The 27300-nt window shown below is 38.6% G+C and overlaps 1 protein-coding gene across 1 annotated transcript in view; it reads right to left on the reverse strand.

Moving 5' to 3' along the window:
* The window catches only part of LOC137404955 (sodium- and chloride-dependent neutral and basic amino acid transporter B(0+)-like), a 43786-nt gene that overhangs the window by 10911 nt on the left and 5575 nt on the right, over window positions 1–27300 (reverse strand). Inside the window, exons 4-10 of the mRNA XM_068091182.1 lie at window positions 16960–17124; window positions 10395–10608; window positions 5182–5315; window positions 3834–3937; window positions 3248–3512; window positions 2612–2724; window positions 368–596 (exon numbers count right to left, since the gene is read on the reverse strand). Coding sequence (XP_067947283.1) covers window positions 368–596; window positions 2612–2724; window positions 3248–3512; window positions 3834–3937; window positions 5182–5315; window positions 10395–10608; window positions 16960–17124 — 1224 coding nt within the window. The remainder of the gene's footprint in view (window positions 1–367; window positions 597–2611; window positions 2725–3247; window positions 3513–3833; window positions 3938–5181; window positions 5316–10394; window positions 10609–16959; window positions 17125–27300) is intronic.

Genomic DNA, 27300 nt, shown 5'->3' on the forward strand with positions numbered 1-27300 from the left:
AGAAGCGACCAAGAGCAGAGCACCTGGAAGTTACTTATATGCTTATTGCATATTTAATTGTACCGCTATATATTTGCAGACAGATATACCTCTATATATACCGTATATTCATTTGTCTTGCGCTCTAGTGGTCGTTTTCTTTGTGGAGCAAATCGAGGAACTCGGTCAGTTTCTTTACAACATTATATATAGTGTTATATATAATATTATATAATGTTACATACAATATTATATATATAAAATCACATATAATATTATATATAATTATATAAAACTATATATAATTATATGTAATATTATATATAAATGTACATATAATTATATATAAAATTATGTGAAATTATGTGACTCATATGTTCCTACTCACAGTAAAGCCAGGCTATGGTGAGACACTCGAGAACCGCTATGAGTAGAACATTCCAACCAGCTCCAAATGTATCGAGTAATACGAGAACATACAGTCCACCACTGGTGCACATAGACAGGCCAACTAAGTAAAAGAATACGCATAGCACCCCGATCACTCCTGTTTTGTAGGATCTCAGTCTAGGTATTATATCTAAGATGGCTGTCAGAATTGTTTCCATCAAGCCAAACTGTAAAATAGAACAGTTAAATATTAACTGTAGCGAAATTACTATTTTTGATTTATGAAAAGATTACTGTCGTCTGAAGTGGCTGGGCTTATGCAGGAGTATGCATTAGAACAACTGTTTCATAAATACAAATGACACTAAAAACTGAAACATTTTTGAGTAAAATACATGTACATTTTATTATGGCTCAATGAAAACATAGTAATAACAAGATAATATGTTGGTATATATAATATGTCCTTGATACTCAAGGACCACCTCACAGAAATACTCTTTTGGCTTCAAGCTTTGCTACAAAGCACAGCAGACAAACCACGTTGAGGCACGTACATAGTATACAAGTGATAGATGCTTGAAATCTGGATGGAACTGTTTATACTGTTTACAGCCTTGCATTGTACTGCATACGAGCTAGGAGGTAGCTATTGATTGCATTACCATTACCTGCAGCGTCAAAATAGCAGAAAGTTTGTGGTTTTGTCAAAATATGGTAAATGTTATTGGTTGTCAGCTGTTATTTAAGATACATGTGTACTGTTCTGACACTTTGATCTTTGTAGGACATGTCTGGGTCCAGTCAGTGGCAAAGGAAGTTTAACGACTGGAGAGATACCCAGTTGCAGAAAGCAATTTTAGGTTGGATGTCATTTTTGCCACCCTAAGTGACCTTTTTAGGAATTGAACCCCAACCTGTTGTTTGCAGGTCAGACAATCTAGACCACTAGGTCACAGCTGCTCCCAAGACCACACAGCCATTGTTTGTATAACAATGGCTCTTAGAAAAGACAGGCGCAGCTTCTGCTTGCAGTAAGCCAAGCAGACGTTGTACTCGACATTCGAGGGATTGTTTACACACTCTCCCGGCAAAAAAAAAAATAATTTCAAGAAAACAATTTCAAAAACTTTTTTAACATGATTGAAAAAGAATTTTAAGTCTATGTTTGTCACATATCACGGCCAAACACTGCTAAAAATATTCTTCAAATAAGCGATTTAGAAATTAACTTGGGAAGGGTATCAGTTCTACGATAACCTGGTTTGGTACCATTCTATATCCTTTCTAACAATATGTAAGTTATTTATGTTCATCCCTTTGCTAAGATATAGAGATTGACAGCCGCGGCCAAAGACACATCACTACTACATGTACATCACTGCTTGCATATTTTACATAACATCATCAGGATTAGACATGGAAGGCTTAGACGGCCAAAAGTATCCAAAAGTTAACAAAAACTGTTGAAAGGGGTTTTAGGCACGACAAGATGAAGTATTCTTCCTCACAAATAAAGTATAAAATACATGTTTAGTTATCAAGTAAAATGCTTATTAATAGAAACATATTTGATATAAGTTTATATAAATATTCTTTGTCTTTGTAGAGATTGTTTAAATTCAAAACACTTATTGTACAAACATGTTTAACAAGAAGCTAAGAGGACGAAATATTACAAATGGTTGTGGAAACCAGTTTGACATGTTATGATAGTAAAACTGTGGCCTTGGAACAACACATCTTATCCATTGTTTATTTTTATTAGCTACCCTCCGTTGGTGGTTTACATTAGATTTCATCTATATGCCACTATTGGCAAGAAATGAGCTTCTCATCAACTTAACAATTTCAATCTCCACCTCCTAGCAACTGAGAATAGGAAAGGCAGTCTCAGGTTTTTTGGTAATTACCGTAAAACCTCTATTTGAGCGCCATGGTGCTTTTTTCTTCAACTCTTTTCAGACAGCGGTGTCAGAGGTCAGAAGTCGTATTCACATATAGAGTTGCACTATGTTTTTAAACTAGCTGATCAGAATTTTGGGAAGATAAATTTAACCTTTTACGAGCAAAGTGACATTTATGTCACCTATATTTTGCAACTTTAATATAGGATGTACTTTTTTCAACTGTGGCTTTGGTTTGATGTAAAGATTATATTATATCCAGTATAATTATTAGTATTGTTAAATATATTGGATGTATTATAGTAAAGATTAGTGAATTAATATATAAGACTTACCTCGCTGTCGAGACCCAGGGTCAACAACATAATAAAAAAGAGCACAGCCCATAGTGGCTCCGGTTGGATGTGTGTGACTGCCTCTGGATACACTACAAATGCCAGCGCTATACCTACAATTCAGTCAGAGGTTTGTGCAAGCAGTCGTTCTCTCCTGAAAAGGTCATTGCAGATCAGAGTGATCGCACTAGTTATGAAAAGACACCACTTATACATAAAAATTGTCACGCTAAACAATTTGCTATAAATGAAAGCTCAGAGATTTCTATAAAACTTTTCACTAATTAAAACATAACCAAATCAATATATTCCCCAAGATTACTTGTTGTGGTCCGAGTGCGCAAGTTTTTAAATTCCAAAAAGCTTCATCACTAAAAAAAATTTAATTTAAAAAATTGAATAAGATAAATTTTTAGTATTTCTTGTGCTTATTTGAGTAATTTAGCAATTTTCATGAAATTTTCTTGAGTACATGCATCTATACATAGTAACCAACCAGATATTGTGTTTTTGTATCACATTTCTTGGTCTTTTTACGATTGCTTTCAAATATGTAACTCATTGTGATTAACACATGCGTCTATCATACATGAACATACAATGATTGGTTCAATCTTTATATAGTAACAATCTTACCGCTGTCAGTCACCTCTGACACCCTCACACCTAGGTTCTTAGCCAAGGCACCGAGAAAAGAAAAGATAACAAATCCGGAAAAGAAGCTGGTACAAGTGTCACCCAGAGTAAGTATGACTGTATCCCTGAGAACGTTGTTGTTGAAGTTGTTATAGCTAGCAAGTGTGATAAGACCACCATAACACGTGGACAGCGAGAAGAACGTCTGCTCGGCAGCACTTTTCCACACCTTTAATAATAACAGTCTACCTGAATTTCGAATTATCTGATTTTTAAATACATATACCAGGCAATGTAATAACCAAGGTAATCAATGTATTTAATACAAATTTATATGGACTATTATTGCATAAAAATTATATATGCATATAAAAATTAAATATATAGATATAATTTAAATCAATCTTAGAAGTGTTCTTTTACAGCGAGCTTATAAAGTTATTATCAGGTTTTTTCCAAGGCATTATAGATGAATTATGGAGGAATAAAAATTTGGCAGGCTCACATCAATGCGTCCCAATTTTTTCATGTAAAACTTTGTTGGGTTTTCTGGTATTTCATCAGGATGGGTTCCATATCCTCTGACATAATATAGAATTCCTTCAAGAGAGCCATCCATTAAAGCTCCCCGTATCAGCAAAGTTAGCAGAAGAATATACGGGAAAATTGCGGTGAAGTACACCACTTTTCCTTTAATAAAAATCACACATATGTAAGGTTTGGCACTCATTCCTAGTTTTGTATTTTTGAAAAGCAAACAGTATTATATTCAAATGAACTGTTCTAGATCATTAATAAAATCTTCAAATAAGAGGTAAGAAAGTTTTGGAAAATCACCAACGATAAAAGCACATAGATCAACTCTTAGAGATCAACTCTTAGAGATAAACTCTTAGAGATCAACTCTTAGAGATCAACTCTTAGAGATAAACTCTTAGAGATCAACTCTTAGAGATCAACTCTTAGAGATCAACTCTTAGAGATCAACTCTTAGAGATCAACTCTTAGAGATCAACTCTTAGAGATCAACTCTTAGAGATAAACTCTTAGAGATCAACTCTTAGAGATAAACTCTTAGAGATTGGTAGAGAGTCGATCTCTAAGAGTTGAACTCTTAGAGATCAACTCTTAGAGATCAACTCTTAGAGATCGACTCTTAGAGATCGACTCTTAGAGATCGACTTTTAGAGGTCAACTCTTAGAGATCAACTCTTAGAGATCAACTCTTAGAGATCAACTCTCCCGGCAAAAAAGAGTATAATTTCAAAAAAAAATTTTAACATGAGATTGGAAAAGAATTTGAAGTCTATGTTTGTCACATATCTGCCAAACACCTAAAAATGTTTTTCAAATAAGAGATAAACTCTTAGAGATGAACTCTTAGAGATCAACTCAGTACAAAAGTCTTTCTAGATTTTATCAGAGAGTATCGGGTTTTTATCATCTGCGATTGTTTGTGATGTTTGAGGTGATCTGACTGCCAGGATGCTTCAAGATTAAAATTAATAAAACTTGATTGCGATTAAAACGCTCAGGAGAAAATGCATGCAAAATGAGGTCACTAGTTCTTATCGTTGCTATAGTTGATATCGGCTATTGCGTCCAAGTTGAAGCGTTACACGTCTCTATTCTATCAATTTTTTCCAATTATTGACATCGTAATCTCACCTTTGCTTGATCTAAGCATTTTAATCACCGACAAGTTTTATTAATTTTAATCTTGAAAAATCACCTCAAACATAAAGACAATCGCAAATGATAGAAAAATAATGATAATTTCTAATGAAATGTATTAAAATTTTGTGTTGGTTCATCTATTGCTTATTCTAAAAAGACGGAATGTAAATACTCGAGGAAAGAAGCAAAAGCGTATGGAAAATGAATAACGTGTAAGAACTCCATAAAGAAGCGAGTTGAGTATTTTAGACTCTCACCAGATGATTGAATGCCTTTGATGAGAGAAACAAATACGAAGAACCAGGCAACAAAGAGCGGAAGGGCAAGGTCCCAATGTAGAGTTCCAAGGTCTGCCATTCCTGTGCTTAGATGGTTCCTCAACACTTGCCGTCTGAAATACATCGCGACTTGTTGATTACATTGGATGCTATAAAGGATATTTACTATGTATGGTGTTTTGGTTAGATTGCTGCATTTGCTGTTGCATTATTACAATACAGCAAGGCACATAGACATCAGACTCACTTATATTAAACAGTCAATACAGATTCATACATAGACATTAGACTCATTCGTGTTAAACAGTAAATACAGGTTCATATATAGACATCAGACACATTCACGTTAATACAGGTTCATACAGATTCTAACAAAGACATCAGACTCATTGATGTTAATTAAGCAGTCAATACAGATTGATATATAGACAGACTCATTCGTGTTAAACAGTTAATACAGGTTCATATATAGATATCAGACTCAAAGTGTATGAAGGTATTTACTAAGTTTCTGTAAAATATCGTAAAGATTTAGTTAGAATGGAAATGAATAAGTGCATTGAAGATTGGTATGTTGATGTGTTAAAGTTCTTAAATTGTAATCTATTGAAGAATGCTGTAGATCAGTGTAAAGCAAAATAAGGCAGTGTATATGTAAATACATGTATATAAATATCAGTGTTTGTCCATCGATGATTCGGTCCGTGATTCTGTCTGTCAAGTTATAGCCATTAAAATCTTGCAACAAAGAACTCATATCACAGAAGATTTGATCTCAGAACCATCCGTTCTCCAGATGACCAGCTAACCGTGCATGAAGCAAGGTTAGCAGCACGATGCATGGATCCAAGCAGAATGCATGGATTCATTGGGTGATATAGGTCACTATCTAGGTTAAAATACTCATAGCAACTGCATTACGGCGTGACGTCACTAAAATTTGCTCTCAGTGCTCTTATTAGTAAATTTAGCAATACGGATACTAGTTTGTTCAAATAAGCCATTGGCGATGTGCCAGGCTAATGGCAAGTGGCAGGCAACTACATTATCTGTTACTGTTTAAAAGCTGTTTTTTAATACCTGTGCAACGGCGAACATTCCGCTAGTATATATATACATTATATATACACACTATATATATACATTATATATATACATTATATATACACACTATATATACACACTATATATATACATTATATATACACACTATATATACACACTATATATATACATTATATATACACACTATATATACACACTATATATATACATTATATATACACACTATATATACACACTATATATACACACACTATATATATACATTATATATACACACTATATACACACTATATATACACACTATATATACACACTATATATACACACTATATATACACACTATATATACACACTATATATACACACTATATATACACACTATATATACACACTATATATACACACTATATATACACACTATATATACACACTATATATACACACTATATATACACACTATATACACACTATATATACACACTATATATACACACTATATATACACACTATATATACACACTATATATACACACTATATATACACTATATATACACACTATATATACACACTATATATACACACTATATATACACACTATATATACACACTATATATACACACTATATATACACACTATATATACACACTATATATACACTATATATACACACTATATATACATTATATATACACACTATATATATACATTATATATACACACTATATATATACATTATATATACACACTATATATACACACTATATATACACACTATATATACACACTATATATACACACTATATATACACACTATATATACACACTATATATACACACTATATATACACACTATATATACACACTATATATACACACTATATATACACTATATATACACACTATATATACACACTATATATACACACTATATATACACACTATATATACACACTATATACACACTATATATACACACTATATATACACACTATATATACACACTATATATACACACTATATATACACACTATATACACACTATATATACACACTATACATACACACTATATATACACTATATATACACACTATATATATACATTATATATACACACTATATATATACATTATATATACACACTATATATACATTATATATACACATTATATATACACACTATATATATACATTATATATACACACTATATATACACACTATATATGTACATTATATATACACACTATATATACACACTATATACACACCATATATACACACTATATATACACACTATATATACACTATATATACACACTATATATATACATTATATATACACACTATATATATACATTATATATACACACTATATATACATTATATATACACATTATATATACACACTATATATATACATTATATATACACACTATATATACACACTATATATATACATTATATATACACACTATATATATACATTATATATACACACTATATATACATTATATATACACATTATATATACACAGGTATATATCTAAACTATTTTCTATATATATAAATCTCAAAGTTTGTTTGTCTGTACAGTATGTCATTTGGTATGTCCAGCTATAGCTATTAAAATCTTGGAATTAAAATCTCGCATCCTGCTGGATTGAACTCATGAAGATTGCAACCGCAGGTTGGTAAGCCAATTGTCTAATCACGAGTCTACGAAGGCTCTTACGACTCATAGTTCTCACTACATACTGTATACAATCTATTCTCAATTTCACAGGCTGATGTATTAATGATTCAAACTCTAAGAAATCAATTAATTCTATGATAAACTATGCTTTTTCGTGTTTTCGTGAACTTCTATTTCCGGTTTTCGTAAGGTTCAATTGCTAAATCGGTCAAGGCTAATACTTTTCACGCGGATGGCAATTTGTTGGCATTTTCAATTTTTATTTCATTCTAAAGTTGAAGACATATGTATATTTTTACTTTATATCTATATTTAGCGATCTTGCATAAAAGCTCATTGCACTCACTGATATGTTTACTACAATCTGCGGCCAAAACTAGTTTTTATGCGCAATAGAAGTGGAGCTACATGTATGAGCATCGATCCATTGTAAGTTGTGTTAAGATAGCCGCAAAATGCTATTAAATAACATGCTATAAATCTGCATATTTATAAGTTATACAACAATAATCTATCAAATGATACAAATAAATATTCACGAACAAGTGACATAAACGAACCACACTTATATTACATACAGAAACAAGAATAATTTAAAAACAAAAAAATCTTTCCATTATTTGCTCGGGTAGCTGCATTCTAGTTGTTGCTTTCGATAGAATGAACATCTTCTAGTTGTCCAATACCTTACACAATATCTTCTGGCTTCAATTCTTCTTTTGCACTGCTGAACCGGTTTATATTAGCATCCAAACAATTTTTTGGCAGAGCAAAAATTTCATGTGCTGCATTTAGCACTGATGCAGTGCTAAAAGTTTGTCCGCTAAACGTATAACCTTTGGTCCAAAATTTGCGAACCGGTTTTTATATGCATGTCCTTTGAAGTATTATGACGGCGTTAAACAAAGAACCACTATTAGCATGAGATAGTTAGTAGTTATTTCTATGGCGTTGCTTTCCAAGTCCCATCTACCATCGTAAATTAAGCCGTTTTTTATATACAAGGCTGTAGATAAATTCAAAGTAGAAAGACCGCGTTAAACAGATAGCTACTACTAGCCTGAGACCGTTATTGATTATTGCTACGGTGTTGCTTTAAAAGTTTTAATGAAAAAAATAAAAAGCTTTGGAATTGGACAACAAGAGAATTAACTACTATGGATATAGACGATTCATTATTAATAGGATTTTTTTTACACTTTTCTACTGATCAGTTGATAACATGGGCTCGGAAAGATAAAATAGTGTCAAAGTGGTGATCAAATGGAAGTTGAGTTCAATTGGAGAGCGGCAGGTCTATTTTTCAACCTTTCTCTCAGGATGGCGATCAATTGGAGGTGGCGTTCAAATAGAGGTGGCATTCAATTGGAGGTTTTACGGTAATTGTATCATTACCAAATCATCTTTTATTGTAATCGTAGCAAAACAGACTTAATTTAGCAATTTCTTGATAATTATTTCACATTTACATTTAAACACTTTTATGTTTGTTTTCTTTTGTTTCTTAATTTATTTGACTTGCGCAAAACATTTTCCTCGTGATATGAAGTTTAAAAGTTAGAATGGTAACTGTTGTTACATGTTAAATAAAGATTTTTTTCCTGTGCAAAAACTTTTATTACTTGGTCAACGCCGGGCATTCACCTGGTATATACATATATATTACATACATGTACGTAGGTATATATATATACTATATATACATGTAGGTATATATATATATACACTATAGTGTAACTTGGGCTAACCTAAGTTACTAGCCTAAGTTACTAGCCTAAGGTACTAGCCTAAGGTACTAGCTTAAGTTACTAGCTTAAGTTACTAGCTTAAGCTACTCAAATTAGCCAATTTGGCTAATTTTGCCATTGGCTAATTAGTCAACTTTGTCAATGAGAGCTACATCACCTGCCACTGTTTATAACCTGTTTCTATTACCCGTGCAACGCCGAACATTCACTTAGTACATGCAGTGTGCTAGCCGAATGCCATCCACATGTACATCTACATCACTAGTACATGTAGTGTATGTATATATATTGTTTATTGTGCGTCTCCTTTCTTATACTTACCTTACACGCCCATTCTTGCGTTCAGTATCTGTCTTCGCTATTGCGTTGAGCACCAGCCTCCAATCTTATGTTTCACTTGAACTTCCTTCGTGGCGTTTTGTGCTTACATACTAAACTGCATTTAGAGACATCTCTTTTCAATGTCTATCGCATGTAAACTTTCCTATATCTATTGCCCATTCCCTTTCTGATGTTTAGCACACGCCCCCTCTTGTATATTTAGCGCATGACCCCTTTCGTATGTTTAGCTCATGCCTCCTTTCCTCTCCTCAAAACTCAATATAAACAAGCTAATTCATAAAAATTAGAAACACAAGAAAGCAAGATTGAGGACTATACAAGTTATAATATATATCTTACCTACATGAAATACTCAGCAGCCGCCCCTTTTCTGACATAGCCATATTCTGCTGCAAGGCTATCATTCCAGAAGCCCACTAAGCCAGTAGTGAAGTTTGAGCCAGCTATGGGATAAGCGTGGTGCTTCAGGATTGATGGATGAAATGCTTCTTCCGACGTTTCAGTGTCGGCCCAGGCTCTATAACCGCCTTCATAGATGAACGATTCCTCAGATGACTCTGTATAATATAAAAACTAGGGACAGAATTATTGTTGTCGAATGTGATCCACTGAGAGCCAAGCTTAGGGTTGAGCTAAGCCGTGCCAGGCTGTGCTCAGTCAGGCAAACAATGAGGTCAGAGTTTAACCAAGCCAGAACCGTGCCGAGTCAAGACTGAGCCGTGCCAGGTCCAACCAAGTAGAACAGAGGCGGAGCTTACTAGCTATATAAGCTCGAACATTTGTTTAGAAGAGAAGAGCTGTTCTGGGCCTGTTCATTGTCTGTTACTTGATCATTATTGTACAACTTATGAACTAAGCAAAAATATATGTATAAACTCATGCACCGAGTCTTGTACTAGTGGAGGAAAAGTGAAGGTCACACAAAACCTTTACACTGGTAGCAGCAGTGGGATCGCTGACGATCCCAAGAACTCCACCACAGGACTCGCATCAGGATCACTGGACACTGGGAGGATTACTGGACTCTGGATGAACTGGGCTGCATGAAAAAACGGCGACACTGCTCCTACTGGAAGAACATCCTAACAACAGGAGGAAACTCAAAGAGAGCTGTGGAAAGCCCCGCAGTAACGGACCCAGTAGATGCACGGCTCCGGGAGCAGAAACCTACTGAAGGCTCTGACAGGACTTACCTGAGGAGGCAGCGTGCTCCTACTGGAAGAACTGCCTATGGGAAGAAACCCAGAGAGAGCTGCAGAAAGCCCTGCAGTATCGGACCCAGTGAATGTACTGCTCCGGGAGCAGAAAACTACTAAAGGCTCCAACAGGACTTGCCTGAGAAAGCAGCGAGCTCCTACCAGAAGAACTTCCTACAGGAAGAAACCCGGAAAAGAGCCGACAGCCACGAACACATTAGAGGCACTGCTCTGGAAAAAGCAGAAACCTACTGAAATCCAGACATGGCCAATAGGAGAACAAGAAGTGCTGACACGGGACCCGACCGACTAGTCGAGGCACTAGAACGGGTACTACATGTACTGATGCCAAGGGTTCAGGAGCCGGCACCACGTTTTAGGACTCGAGGAAAATTCGTGCACAGGAAAGGCCTGTGAAGACACGAAACTACTACCAGTCCTTGAGTGAGCCAATCTAGACATTCCCACTGTCCCAGATACCGCCTACACCCCTCCGTGCGAACGGCTGAGACATAGCTCGAAACGAAGGAGGGTGACCCCCAAATCCCCTCCACCCCAGACAGCGAGAACTACCCCCACTGGACCGGATGGTCGGAAGCCTGCCTTAAAGGCGGCAGGGCTGACCCTTTCTCTGCCTTGGGAGATGGCAATCACAGGAGCCGAGGGTCTAACCCGGACGTAGGACGGCCAGAGGGATTGACCCCGCCACACCGCAGAAAGGAAGGCTCTCAGGCCTCTCGGAATATGTCTTGGAAGACACCTCTAGGGCACAAGCCCTCAGCTGACCTCATTCCACCAGCTATTTCTTCCCAGGAAGAGTGGAAGGGTGGCCCATCCAGTTTCTTTTAGACACAGGATGCATCACAAACCTGATCAATAAACAGGTTTTTGACCAATTACTAGGAGCCGTACAAGACCAACTCAAGAAGAGTGACAGCCATGGACTACTGGCTGACGGAACACCGCTCTCCTTCTACGAGATAATCCGTCTGGCCATCCGCCTGAAGGATGTAAAGACAGAGGAAGTCTTTGTGGTTAGCCGTCTAAGCGAGGATGCCATACTCGGAATGCCATTCTTCATGGCCCATCAGTGCTCTCTCAAATTTGAGCACCCGTTGGCTCGAGTGGATGGTAGACGGCTAGTCTGCATGGATCGACATGGGCGGCTGCTACAGAGCAAGGTACAGGTGATAAGGGGGGGGGGTAGAGGTTCACGCCCGGACAGAAATGGCAATACACTGTCGCATCACCACGCGAAATTACTGCCCCATAAGACTGATCGAAGGATTTCCTGACGGACCTCTGATAGCAAGGAGCTTGAATCAGCCAGGACCCAAGGGACAGGTCATCACCCACTGCATGAATGCTATGAAGCAGCCATTGACTTTCCAGTCCGGAGCCACTATCGGCATTTACACGGGAGTGGAGACTCCGCAGATCGAAGAGGATGATCCCTTACTGTGTGATGCCAGTCCGACTTCAATCAATGGAGTGCCGGCTTACCTTGAGGAACTGTTCCAGGCAGCCCAGCCAAACTGTGAGGGAACGGGTCAAACGGCGAGATTGGCTTCCTTGCTGAGTCGATATGTCACCGTGTTCGGTACAGGTGACGACGATGTAGAAAGGATCACCAATGTAGAACATTCCATTCCACTTAAGGAGGGCACCCGGCCAATCCGGTAACCCCCCCACAAACTCGGACCGGAGGAGGCCGAGGCCAAAAGGCAGGTCCAGGATCTGCTCAAGCGGGGGCTGATCGAGCCAGCCGGATGAGCCTGGAGCTCCTCCGTGGTGTTGGTCCGGAAGAAGGATGGAAAGTGGCGCTTCTGCAACGACTACCAGTGTCTAAACGCCGTCACCGAGCAGGACGCCTACCCTCTACCCAGGATTGCCAACAGCCTGGAGGCCCTGTTCGGCAGCCACTATTTCAGCACGCTCGGCCTGGTTAGCGGGTACTGGCAAGTACCTCTGGATGCAGAGGCGCAGGAGAAGTCGGCTTTCTCGACACGGTTCGGATTATGGAAATGGAAGGTGTTGTCTTTCGAACTGATATTCGCCCCCGCCACCTTCCAAAGACTTATGGAACGTATGCTACACGGCCTCCACTGGAGAACACTGCAGAATATCTGGATGATATTATAGTCATCGGCTCGGACTTCGATACGCATCTGCACCGACTGGAGGAGGTCTTCTAGAGACTCCACAAGGCCAGACTGAAGTTAAAGCCATCCAAGTGCAGACTATTGCAACCCCAGGTCCGCTACCTGGGCCACATAGTAAGCCAGGACGGAGTCTCTACAGACCCCGACAAGGTGAGGCAGTCATGGAATGGCCGAGCCCGCGAGGAGTGAAAGAACTCCAAGGATTCCTCGGGACGGTCGGCTACTACTGACAATATATCCCGCAGTTTGCTACTATAGCGCATCCCTTGCACCGACTGACTGCAAAAGGAAAGCCCTGGAGATGGACAGAAGGGGAACAGATCGCCTTCAACGCACTGAAGGATAGTATCAGCACCGCCCTGATCTTGGGCTACCCGGATCCCCGAAGGCAGTACATCCTGGACACAGACGCTAGCGGATGTGGAGTGGGGGCCGTGCTGTCCCAAGTACAGGAAGGCTGCGAGAGAGTCATTGCTTACTACAGCAAAACCCTCACCCCCCTCGGAACGCAATTAATGCGTCACTCGATGGGAGCTGCTTGCAGTGGTAAAGGCAATGAAGCACTTTTGGCCGTATTTGTATGGCCAGGAGTTCCTCCTACGCACGGACCACACGTCACTCCAGTGGTTATGCAGGAGGAGGGAACCCTCGAACCAGGTAGCCCGGTGACTAGAGATTCTGGCTGAGTTCTGCTACGTCCTGGAGCATCAGTCAAGGACTCGCCAGGGAAACTCAGATGGATTGAGCAGACAAACCTGCCGGCAATGTGCGAAGATTGAGCAGAGGGACGGGGGCTCCTCAAGGAAGGAGTACCGACCAGTTGTCTGGATGGGACTCCCACTCTCGACAGGGCGGGATCGACCCTGGGCAACGTCACATACCCCGGAGGACCGGCCGGCAACTTGCACGAGACTCCCGCCCAAACAGTGGCGAGAATGAACCTGGGTGTCGGAGGTTCCTCCGACACCAAGGGGCTACCGGCCACACCAAGGATAACAGGACCAAAGGGCGAGCTGGCAAGGACACAGGCCACCGGATAAGGACTCGTGGCCATCATGTATCGTGCCATCGCCACAGGGGAAAATGTGCCAGCGGAACACCTGGAAGTCGGGAGCAGAGAGCCGGATATCCTGCATCACATGCGAGGTTCTCTGCCCAAATGACAGGACGGCGTGTTGGAAGCACCATCTAGCGTGGCCCCGCAAGGCATTGACTTCGGTCACAACTAGCTTGAAAGAAGCTGAGGAAGCACTGGGTGCACCGGAGCCGGTAGGTGTGGCAGCATCCAAGGGAAATCAGGAGTGGGAGGAGACGACTGCCGAGGCCAACACGAGCTGCCCCGGAGAAGATGTCTCCGAACCAAATGATGAGGACCTGGAAAGAACCCTGACAAGAGAGGAGGTCTGCCAAGTGGGTACCATAAGCTCTCTCCCAAGGTCTAGATTGGAGACCGTGGTCACCAATAGAGGGGAGAGTGTTGTGGGATGTGATCCACTGAGAGCTGAGCTTAGAGCTGAGCTAAGCCGAGCCGGGCTGTGATCAGTCAGGCAGATAATGAGGTCAGAGTTTACCCAAGCCAGAGCCGTGCCGAGTCAAGACCGAGCCGTGCCGGGTCCAGCCAAGTAGAACGGAGGCGGAGTTTATTAGCTATATAAGCTCGAACATTTGTGTAGAAGAGCAGAGCTGTTCTGGGCCTGTTCATTGCCTGTTACTTGATCATTCTTGTACAACTTATGAACTAAGCAGAAATATATGTATAAACTCATGCACCGAGTCTTGCACTAGTGGAGGAAATGTGAAGGTCGCACAAAACCTTTACATTATTATTCTATTCAAGCATTAGCACAAGAAGGTAGTTATGGCCTAGCGGTCTAGAGCGCTTGACATGCAAACACCTAGCCTGTTTTGACAAACTGTTGTTTTTGCGGAGTTGTCCCCCGTCGAGCGGGCGAGCAACACAACAGCTTGTCACAAGGCGTACTGCACCTGATGCGTCAGCTGCACTTATAAGGAGTTGTTCTCCTCTATCTATGCGGCTTGGTTGCAATATTATGTTGGTCGCCCCATTGGTAATCAATAACGGATTTCACTCAAAAATTTATGTAGAAAAAATCAAGATTACAACGTTTAACTAGCGACCAGTCTCTGCAGTAAACTTTAGTAGAACTTGAGAACTTAGGCAACAACAGCGACTAAACATGTTGTTATTTGTGCGCTCAGTCAGTTTAATTTTTATTTTTGTATCGGTCAGTTTTATTTGTTTTTATGTATTTTATTTTTAATTTATTTTATTGTTAAGTTCTTCTAAAGTTTACAACAGAGTTGTAAACAACCAACAGTTTTTGGTTAAACGTTGCAATCTTATTTTTTTCTAAATAAATTTTTGCGCGAAATCAGTTATGATTACTAATGGAGCGACCGATATAACATCGCAACCAAGCCACATAAATGGAAGAGAACAACTCTCTATAAGTGCAGCTGATGCATCAGGTGCAGTACGTTTTGTGACAAGCTGTTGTGTCGCTCGCCCGCGCGACGGGGGACAACTCCGCAAAAACAACAGTTTGTCAAGACAGGCTAGCAAACACCAGACCAAGGTTGAAATCCCAAAATGGCGACAGAAATTACATCCAACCTTAAATTGCTCTACGCATAGACCTATTAACTATACTGTATAATTTACTAACTAACCGTATAGTTAATAGGTCTATGGCTCTACGCAACTGAAAATGTCTACAGTCTTTGAGGTTCTTTGGCTATGAGACTCAGACATGTCCACCCAAGATCACACGACCATTGCTCAGCTTGCCGTAAGCTAAAAGTCATCATGCTCAATCTTGGAGGGATTGCTCTCAGAATTGATTAATAACAACATACGACATAACTTGACAACTTAACTTTTGACAAATCTAAAAGCAAGTTACTCAATAAATTACATGACCATCTATATATATGTTTCTCAGTGTAGGTATGTGTGTCCCTCCAGCTATAGCTGTTAAAATCTTGGAATAAAAAATCTGTGCCGAAGAAGATTTGATCTCAGAGCCTCTGTTCACCACTTCGACTGCCATACCAATTAGGCCACAGAGTTTGATTAATTTGCTAGCCGATATATGTCGCTATATGGGAGCAAATACTCATTGGCTTTGCGTACTACGCAGGCTGATTGCGTAACGTCATGGAGACGAATAGCTCTCGTTAGTAAGCTTGCTCCAATTTTCCATTGGAATAATAGCAAGTGGCAAGCAACTTTCATTACTTCTTATTTTATAAGCCGATTTTTAATACTCGGGCAACGCCGGGAAGCACAGCTAGTTATTGTTATATAGAACATGCATCTCGCAAGGCGTAAAAAATGTCTAACAATGACAGAGATTCCACCAATGGCAGCTATTTGAGCAATGGTATTGATTCTAGCAGCTACAGAGATTCCACCAATGGCACCAATGTTAGAAATAACATCAATTTGAGCGATGACAGGTATTCCAACACAAAGGTTCCATACATAAGATAATAAACTCGCGCACTTTACTAGTAAATATAAACTTACTGTCTGACTCTATAAACCAGCTTGAGTTTGTCTCCTCCTTGAGCATGCCAATACACAGGCCATTGTGAAATGGTATGTAGCTGGCTGTTGGCGAATCATATCCTACAGCTTTGGAACAATTCTGGGGGCTTTCAGAAATATTCTTCCAGATATAATCTGCGCAAACTGTAAGTAAATAGATCTTCTAATGATATTGTTTGTCTGCGTGCATAAAGGGGCAAAATAAATTACTATGATAAGCGGATTATATACTACTAGTATCCTGGCATTTCAGCGCACTGTGGGAGATCATCATGTGTAATAACTGCGCACTTATTCCAAGATGCGGCAAGGTGCTCGAGTGGTGCAGATGGTGCATTACTGTCATTTATAATGACACTAGCTGTGCCTCTCGGCGCTGCCCAGGTATTAAAAATCAGCTTATAAACAACTAGCTGCATTACCCGCCTACAGGAACAGATTCACGTGCAGTATAAGGCTTATTGAGAGTTGTCTTTCATACTGTAAAGCAACTCCAAATATGCAGTCTACTGAAATTGTTGTCCTGATCAGAGTATGCTTGCACATATACATGTCAATGTTGGGCAGAACAATGGAAATCTGCAATGTGTTTTACAGCTAGATGCGTGTAAAATCTAGTAAATATTCTAGATTCATGTGTCTAGATTCATGCATCCGTTCATACCCGTCTATATTTGCAGTTGACGATCACGTACTTCTGCTGCTGAGCCCCCGCCTCGGCTGACTAGTCTTTACCCGCCGAGCAGTTGACAATCGCCTCGCAATCAATCAGCCCGCACCTGCCTCGCAATCAATCGCCTTGCACTCTCCTCGCAATCAATCGCCTCGCACTCGTCTTGCAATCACTTCCCACTCACCGCACAATCAATCGCCTCGCACTCAATCCCCTCGCACTCAATCGCCTCGCAATCAATCGCCTCGCACTCAATCCCTCGCACTCAATCGCCTTGCAATCAATCGCCTTGCAATCAATCGCCTCGCACTCAATCCCCTTGCACTCACCTTGCAATCAATCACCTCGCACTCGCCTTGCAATCAATCAACTTGCACTCGCAACTAATCGTCTCGCAACCAATCGCCTCGCACTCGCAATCAATCGCCTAGCACTCAATCGCTTTGCAATCAATCGCCTCGCACTCGCCAACTCATTCATCCGGAAAGCCGTGCCTGGAGACTCTTGCTGTACTCAGGGCGAAAAAAGTCTCCTGCGCATCCCCAAGTGAGGCCATGGCCTCAAGCCTAGCTGTGCTACTCGGCGTTGCCCGGGTAGTAAAAAAAGTATTTACACACAAAATTGATTTGTATTTAACATATAACAACATTTGCCATTCTAAATTTCAAACTACATATCATGAAAGAAGTGTTTTGTGTAGTTGAAATAAATTAAAAAAGAAAATAAAACAACTGTAAAGGTTTTCAAACTTTTTCAAATAACTACAACTTTCAAACTTCATATCTTGAAGAAAAGGTTTTGTGCAGGACAACTGATTTAAAAATAAATAAAACAACTGTAAAGGTTTTCAAACCAATGTAAATTTAAAATTTCATAACTTTCAGCGACCTATATATTTTGATACGTATAGTTGAACCTCAGTTCTCGAACATAATCAGTTCCAGAAAGTAGTTCAAAAACCGAGTTGTTCGAGATCCAAAGCAATTTTTTCCATTGAAATAAAATAATGTAAATTTTAATCCGCTCCAAGGCGAGAAAACAACTTCGGTAAAGTATTTTTTCAACATTTCACACCATAAGCTGTACTTGTACCCCGGTAATAAAAAAGTCTTTGCACATAAAATCTATTTGTATTTAACATATATAACAACATTTGCCATTCTAACATTCAAACTACATAGGTAACATGAGAAAACATGATAGGTAACCCAGCATGAGAAAAGTGTTTTGTGTAGTTAAAATAATTTGAGAGAAAATAGAAACAACTGTAAAGTTTATCAAACTTTGTCAAACAACTGTAACTTTCAAACTTCATATCATGAGGAAAAGGTTTTCTGCCAGTCTAATAAATTTAAAAAAAATGAAACAATTGTAAAAGGGATTAGATGTAAATTTCAAATAATTAGCAAGTAATAGCTAAATTAAGTCGGTTTTGCAACAATTACAATAAAAGATGATACGGTAATGATACAATTAATACAAACTGAAAAAACAAAATAAAATTCATGAATATGTTGAATTAATAGTAGCAATTCTTGCATAAAAGTGTGTGGGTATAAAAAGGTTACCGTCCCACCATCAATTCTTTGAATACGACGATACTAAACAATATGACAGAATATCATAGTATTTTGCAGTTTAAATTTTATTAGAACAATGTCTGCCAAAAATGGTTGAATAAAATAATAATATTAATAATAAAGAATGGAAACTAATCAAGTAATAATAACAGTGATAGGAAAATGAACAATGTTTAAACTTCAAACACGATACTCAAACTATGTTTAAAAGAAAGCAAGTTGAAATAATAACAACGATGAAACCAACTTTAAAAAACTTATATTATAAACTTCAAAAGTCATAAGAAGTTTATAAATTTAATAAGAGAATTTAAATTTATATATCTATATATATTTTTTTTTTTCAAAGTATGTAAATGTATGTAAATATAAGAGAGTGGAAAATAACTAATATACTTGCAATCTTACACGATAAATCTTACAGTAATCTTACAAATGTGTACACATTTTAAGTAATCTCAAAATGTGAAATTAATTACGAAAAACTAATTGGTTAGGTTTAAACGGAAAGATGTGTAAGCTAATACATCTAGCTGTACAACCCAGCGTTGCCCGGGTAATAAAAAAAACTGAACAGAAAATTGATTTGTATTCAACATATAACAACATTTGCCATTCTACCTAAAACAACTGTAAAGGTTTTCAAACTTACTTTGTCAAACAACTTTTAAACTTCATATCATAAGAAAAATGTTTCGTGCAGGTCAAATAAATTTTAAAAATAAAACAACTATAAAATGGTTTAGATGTAACAGTGAAATAATTAGAAAGTAATAGCTAAATTGAGTCTGTTTTGCCACGATTACAATATGAGATGATTCGGTAATGATGCAATTAATACGAACTGAGAAAACAAATTAAAATTCGTGAATATGTTGAATTAATAATAACAATTCTTGCTTAGAAGTGTGCGTATAAAAAGGTTACTGTTCCACCAACAGCTATCCATCAAAACTCTGAATACGACGATACTGGTACGACGATATGTTATGTAAAAATAAAATATTGTATTGTCTTTGTCTGATCAAAGGTGAGAGAATCTAGATGCTATTCCTACTCAAGATGGTGCAATTGTCCGCGTGAAAAGTAGTGACCTTAACACCGATTTAGCAATTGAACCTTAAGAAAAGCCAGAAATAGAGGTTCACAAAAACGACATCGTGTTTCATAGAGTTAATAAAATTTAATCGCCAAATTCTAATATCGAGAGAGTCTATTGTCGATATCGTTTTACCGAAAACAAAGTATCCCTAATACATCAAGGATAAAAAAGCATCGCGTGTCATGAAGCTAAAGGAAAGCCATAGAATTGTACTTATTACGTTATTTTTGTGTGAAAACGGCAAACGATGAATAGGTTACCGTATGTATAGAGGCGTGTACTAACCGGAAATTCCCGTTAATGTGCCCTAGAGACCTAGTAGCGGCTAATAGTCCGAAAAGTACGGTACTCTATAAGGCGGACAGACAACGATTGCCGTTTATATAGTAGATGAGAAGTGATGAGATTTGCTTACCACTTGCTGGCAAGCAACTCTCCAGCAAGTGGCAGGTGGCCTGGCAATGACAAAAAATTTGCTGATTTGTGGTGGGAGCCAGCCGGCCCCGCAAAAGTTTTTTCCCCAAACAGGTTTACCTATCGCAGTAAAATCTTGGCTCCTGATTGGTTCACAGGTATACCCGCATTGAATATTCATGTTATAAGCTCTGAAGGTAGTACTGCTCGCACGCGTGGACTTCTATTATGTTGTGTGTGTACTGTATGTATACTGTGTGTGTGTGTGTACTGTACAGCGCGCGAAGCATAGCTGCGCTGGCTATTAGTTTAATCTTTACCTGTATTGTTGTTGAGCAGTGGGGGCGACTACTACAAGTTCAACTCAGTGCAATTTATCTAAAGAAGAGAATATCGATGTCTTGAAGAATCAACAACACTTTTATATAAGTATATTATATCTTGGAATAATACGTCGGACATTGCTTAGGGCCTGAATATTCACTACACGTGTATCTGTGAACCAATCAGAAGCCAAGATTTTACTGCCGTAGGTAAAACTGTTTGGGAAAAAATTTTCGCAGCCGGCCTTGTGTCCAAGCCAAGCGACTCTCTGCCAGACTGCAGATGGTGATGGACAAGACGAAAAAAGAGACTGACCTGGCTGAGCTTGCTCCGCTAGCGAGCATATAAAATGGGAGCAGCACATACAGAGAGCAAGAGCACATTTGTGCCTTTCCCATATATCTCACTGTGTAGTCGATATATACAAATATTTAGGTATATACTGTATATCTAATATCTTCCATTGCTAGTTATTCTCAGATGGTGCCAAAAGGAGTTTGACTTCCTTTTCAGTTTAATGATTAAACTAACTTTCACTATAAAAAAACAAAAACATTAAAAACAGAAAAAAGGTTTTTTTAAAAGGATCCTGCAGATAAAAGCTCTAGAATTAGACAATAGAATAAGTGGCAGCGAGGAAATGCTTGCAATGGTTCAGGTAAGATACAGAAGTTGCCGAGCTTTGCTCACACTGGTAAAAAATATTTTATAATTATAAAGATAGGCGAATCCTAACCGGATCCAACTAAGAAAGGGGCCAAAAAGTAAAATTGTTTCTCAGCCTTTGCTCACACAATTTCCTTTAAATTAAATTTTAGCATTACCTTTTAGTATAGAATAATAGTTAATAATAGTATTAACAGTATAATAGTTAATAATAGTATTAACAGTATAATAGTTAATAATAGTATTAACAGTATAATAGTTAATAATAGTATTAACAGAATAATAGTTAATAATAGTATTAACAGTATAATAGTTGATAATAGTATTAACAGAATAATAGTTAATAATAGTATTAACAGTATAATAGTTAATAATAGTATTAACACAAAACAGCACATTTAATTAAAAGGTATTCTTTAAAAATAGCACAAATAAGAATCAAGAATAGAAGAACAGAAAATATTTTTAGCAGCTTGTTGGAGTTGTCTGCTATTGGTAACAAAACCTGTAGCTGTCTTCATATCACTATCAAATGCTCATGGTGATTGTAAAATCAACACTTTCAAATAAATGAACAGTATATTTAAACAGGCTTCAAGTGAGCCAGACAAATACGTATATAGCATACAAATTACTAATACTACAGATAGCAATCAAATGGCATTAGTGAAAACTGTCTTGTATAAACATTTCAAAAAGGCGAAACATAAAATATGCAATTTAATAGACTAGAGCTTGCTGAATTGTTTCAATTCTCTTGAACATAAAATTACCTTGTATACTGTCAAATTGATGCGTATATAGAAACTCAATGTATTATGCTTGAGTACGGTATATATTGAATGAATACAAGTAGACTATTCTTGACAACATTGGGATATTAACTGAGGACACATTTCACATAGGATGATAAAAACAACATGATGAAATAGGATGTGATACACCACAACTAATGACCATAGTTAACCCACCAAATGACCATAGCTAAACAATGTTAGCTGACATCATATTATGACATCTCCTTTTTTTACCAAAATAAGACTTGTGGTTGGTTGCGTTGTGAGAAAATTCAAAAGCAATATCCACCCAATCCAAACAATATCTAAGCAATGGTGTCTGTAAGCTAAAGATAAAATGAAGCTAAAATAACACATGAACTTGTTCATGCTGCTTGCGATCTACCCTACTACAGATATAATATATGATAGCAAACTCCATGCATAGTAGCAATAAGCCATATTAGCCATAAAATATGTTAAGCAAGTATAATATATATGACATAAAACTTCATGCATATGTAGCTAGACAAGTAATATCATAATTTGAAAATGTCACATGAAATTGTGCAGGATTTTTCATGAATCATTGCATTTTTCAGAGCAAGTACCAGCTATTTGAAGTAAACAATTGTATCCTTATATTTGGATGGCAGCCTATGTTCACGTTGCGGTCGCGGAGAACGAGGGGGATCTCGGGCAGCTATATTTTCTGGTGGTACCACTGCTGGCATCTCTTTAGCACTTACCTCCTCACCATCCAGATTTACCTCACCTGCATCACTAAACACATCACTCTCACTTACCTTTCCAGCTTTACGAATATCTTTTCGATTTCTCCTATACTCTGTCCCACATGCCTTTCTGACCAGATATGAACGCTCGCTTACCTGACTACCTACTTTTCCTCTAACCCACGGTCCATTGGCCATTTTAAAATAGCAATCTTGCCCCTTGTTCAACTGCATCTTTTCGTTTCCAGCCCGACTGTCAAAGTAAAACTTGTCTCGCTCTTTTTGCTCACCCAACTGCTCTCGTAGCTTCATTAAGTCATATGGCTGCACTGCATATTGTTTAGCAGCAACTGGTATTTTATCCCGTAGCACCCTACCTTGCAAATACTGAGCGGGTGATCGCAAGCCATTTGCTATGGGAGTGTTCCTAATAGCCAGCAACCCATCGACCCAATTGTCACCTGCACTCATGCACTTTTTCATCATTGCCTTGATTGTACCTATAGTGCGCTCAACTTGGCCATTACCAGATGCATGTAAGGGAGAGCTGGTCCTGTGCATTACACAATATTGTGAGCAAAACTGTTGGAACTCTAAGCATGTAAACTGACTGGCGTTATCACTTATCAATTTCTCTGGAGTACCCCAATCAGCGAAAATCTCTCTCAAAGCCTGTATCACACACCTACTAGATGTTGCCTGTCTCAGGGCCTTAACAATGGGCCATTTAGTCAAGTAGTCTACTGCCATAAGGTAACTATTTCCATTTACATGGAACAAATCAACACCCAGCGCTTGGAATGGGTATTGTGGTATTTCCATTGGGATCAGTGGTTCTTTCTTACTTTCTCTAGCAGTGCGCAAACAAGCATCACACAACATACACTTATCCTCCACATGTTTTCTCAAACCCGGCCAAAAAACACTACCCTGTGCCCTCTGCAACATCTTGGTTATCCCCTGATGAGACGCATGCAATTTTTGCAACACTTCAGTTCTAAGGGATGCAGGAATGACAACTCTTGAACCATACATTACCAAGCCATTTACCTCTGACAGCTCATATCTATAATTGTAATACGGAAGCGCCAGACTGGAACAAGATTTACGAGCATTTGGCCACCCTTGTCTAATGTATTTGAGCACTACAGAAAGCTCATTGTCGCACTGAGTAGCCCCAGTGTATTTCCTCATTGCATCATCGCTGCTAATTATCACCTGGCACACTTGTAACAATGGGTCCGCACCTAAATCATCATATGCATCAATGCCTTGTGGGCACGTGCGAGATAGCAAATCAGCTACTGTCATGTCTTTGCCTGGTGTGTACTTGAGCTCTAGTGTAACTGGATAGGTCAGTATTTCCAACCGCATTTGAGCTAACCTAGGAGACAGCTCACTGATAGGCTTAGCTAGCAATCCTAATAGAGGTTGATGATCAGTCTCAACAGTAACAGTGTCCCTACCCCATAAATAGTACTTGAATCGCTTGCATGCAAACACAATTGCTAAAAGTTCTTTCTCAATTTGAGAATATCTCTGTTGTGTCTCAGTGAGAGACTTGGCCGCATACTCAATAGGCCTACCCTCTTGCATCAGAACAGCCCCTAAGCTATGTGCGCTACTGTCGGCTGAAACCACAATTGGCTTGTTTGTGTCATAGTAGGATAGCATAGGTGCATGAGAAACAGCATTTTTTATTTGGTCAAATGCATCCTGCTGTGGCTTTTCCCACATGAATTGGACACCCTTTTTGCACAATTGTCTCAGAGGCATGGTCATTTCCGAAAGATTGTTTATGAACTTAGCCAAATATCCCACAAAGCCAAGAAAAGATTGAACAGCCTGTTTGTTTTGTGGGACCATCATATTTTGTATAGTGTCTATTTTGTCCTTGTGTGCACAGATACCTTCCCCAGATAGTTCATGGCCCAGAAAAACAACCCTTTTTTGACAAAAAACACTTTTTGCTTTGTTCAAAGTAATGCCAGCTTCTGCAAGGCGCTCCAGAACAGCTTCCAACCTTGCATCGTGTTCATCTAAAGTTTTAGCATGAATCAGCACATCATCAATGTACACTTCTACACCGGCAATACCTTTCAGCAAGTCCACCATCAGTTGGTGAAAAATTTCAGGTGCATTAGTGATGCCCATTGGCAATCTCAGGTATTTAAATTTTCCAAATGGTGTTATAAAACATGTCAGCTTAGATGACTTTTCATCAAGAACGAGCTGGTGAAAACCTTGCTTTCCATCTAGACATGAAAAGTACTTAGACCCATGTATGCGGGAAAATATTTCTGATTGAGTGGATAAGCAGCACTGCGTTCTTACCAGCTGTGAGTTCAAGTACTGAGGGTCTAAGCACAGCCGGATGGAGCCATCAGGCTTGTTCACTATTACTGATGGACTAAGCCATTCTGATGCATTGTTGTCTCGAACAATAATTTGTTCTGTTTCCATCCGTTTAAGTTCAGCTTCTAATTTGCTACGTACCTTGTCTGGCACCATTCTCGGTGGTGATGCTTTAGGAACTGCGCCCTCTTTGAGTTGAAGCGTAATAGGTTTAGGGTACTTACCTAGACCATTGAACACATGCTCATATTTATCAATCACACTCGCACCTGACTGAGCTTGAGTACCTACCTGGCCTATGTTGGCTATCAGCTGCATAGCATTTATTGCAGGCATTCCTAACAGTGTTTGGGAATTCTGCTCAACCACATAAAACACTTCCTTGCATTTTCTGAGTCTGCCAGCATGCACAACCGAAATGGCAATCTCTGCAGTGCCCAAAAGTGGAATTGATTTTCCAGCATAGCCTGTGACAACTGCAGTTGATTTTTTAACACGTGTTACGCCCAAACTCTTAGCAGTGGTACGAGACATCACCGAAACCTCTGCCCCGGTGTCAACCTTAGCCTCAAATGTCTGGTTATTTGCTCTGAGTTTAATCAACCACTTAGAATTACATTCAGCAGCTTTTGTTTCATGTACAAAAAGACATAATGTATCTAGATTCAAATATTGAGCATTTGACTCACGCTCTTCGTGCTCATTAGAAACATCTACAGCATGCATTTTTCTTGGATTTGACTGACAAACAGAATAGAAATGATTGAATCTCTTACAGTTTTTACATCTCTTTCCGTACGCGGGACATCGTCTTATTGCATGAGACCCTCCACAGTATTTACAGTTTTTGATAAAGTCACTTTGCGTCGGCATCCTTGAGCGATCAGGCTCAGCACTGCTTCTGTTCTTGTCAGATTCACCCTTGCTGAGACCCCTAACCAGGGACTTTTGGGTAGTCGGGTTGCTTCGCCATTGGAGAGAAGCCACTGTTTTCTCTCCATCTAACTCCAATTGCTGATTTCGTAAAATAGTCTCTTTTGCTCTCATTTTTGCCTTAATTGTGTCCACAGTTACATCTGCATCAAGTTGTAATTCTCTCGAAAGAGCTTTATCCTCCATTCCAGCCAGTAATCTCATTTTTAGCATAATATTTTGTTGTTCTGGACTGAATCCGCACTTACTGATTAACTCATACAATTCACGGATGAATTGTTCATTCGTTTGTCCCATAACTTGCACACAGCTGCCAAAAATAATCTGATAATGAAGCGTATTGCTGGTTGGATTGAAGTAATTGTTGAACGCTTCAACTGTATTGTCATACAACTTACTTGGGTTGGCTGTTGCTTCTTCTGTAGATGGTGTTAATATTGTCAGTTGTGCGAAAACCTTTTCTGCTTCGTCTCCCATTACATAGATTAAAGTGTCTACTTGTCTGCTGGCACTTTTTTCATTTAGTCCACTGGCTTGTCTGAATCTTTGGAATCGTTTGATCCAATCGCTCCAGCTTTCCTGAGCATTGGTGAAATCCAGCGGGTCAGGATGTCTCACTCCAGTCGCCATACTTGATATTTGACTTGAATATATCCTTGGTGATATTTTACTATTTTCTGAACAATTTTGTCTGTGGTATTCGTATCCTGCCTACGACGCCATGTCAAATTGATGCGTATATAGAAACTCAATGTATTATGCT

Source organism: Watersipora subatra, chromosome 9 (genome assembly GCF_963576615.1).
Source record: "Watersipora subatra chromosome 9, tzWatSuba1.1, whole genome shotgun sequence".
Lineage (NCBI taxonomy): Eukaryota > Metazoa > Bryozoa > Gymnolaemata > Cheilostomatida > Watersiporidae > Watersipora > Watersipora subatra.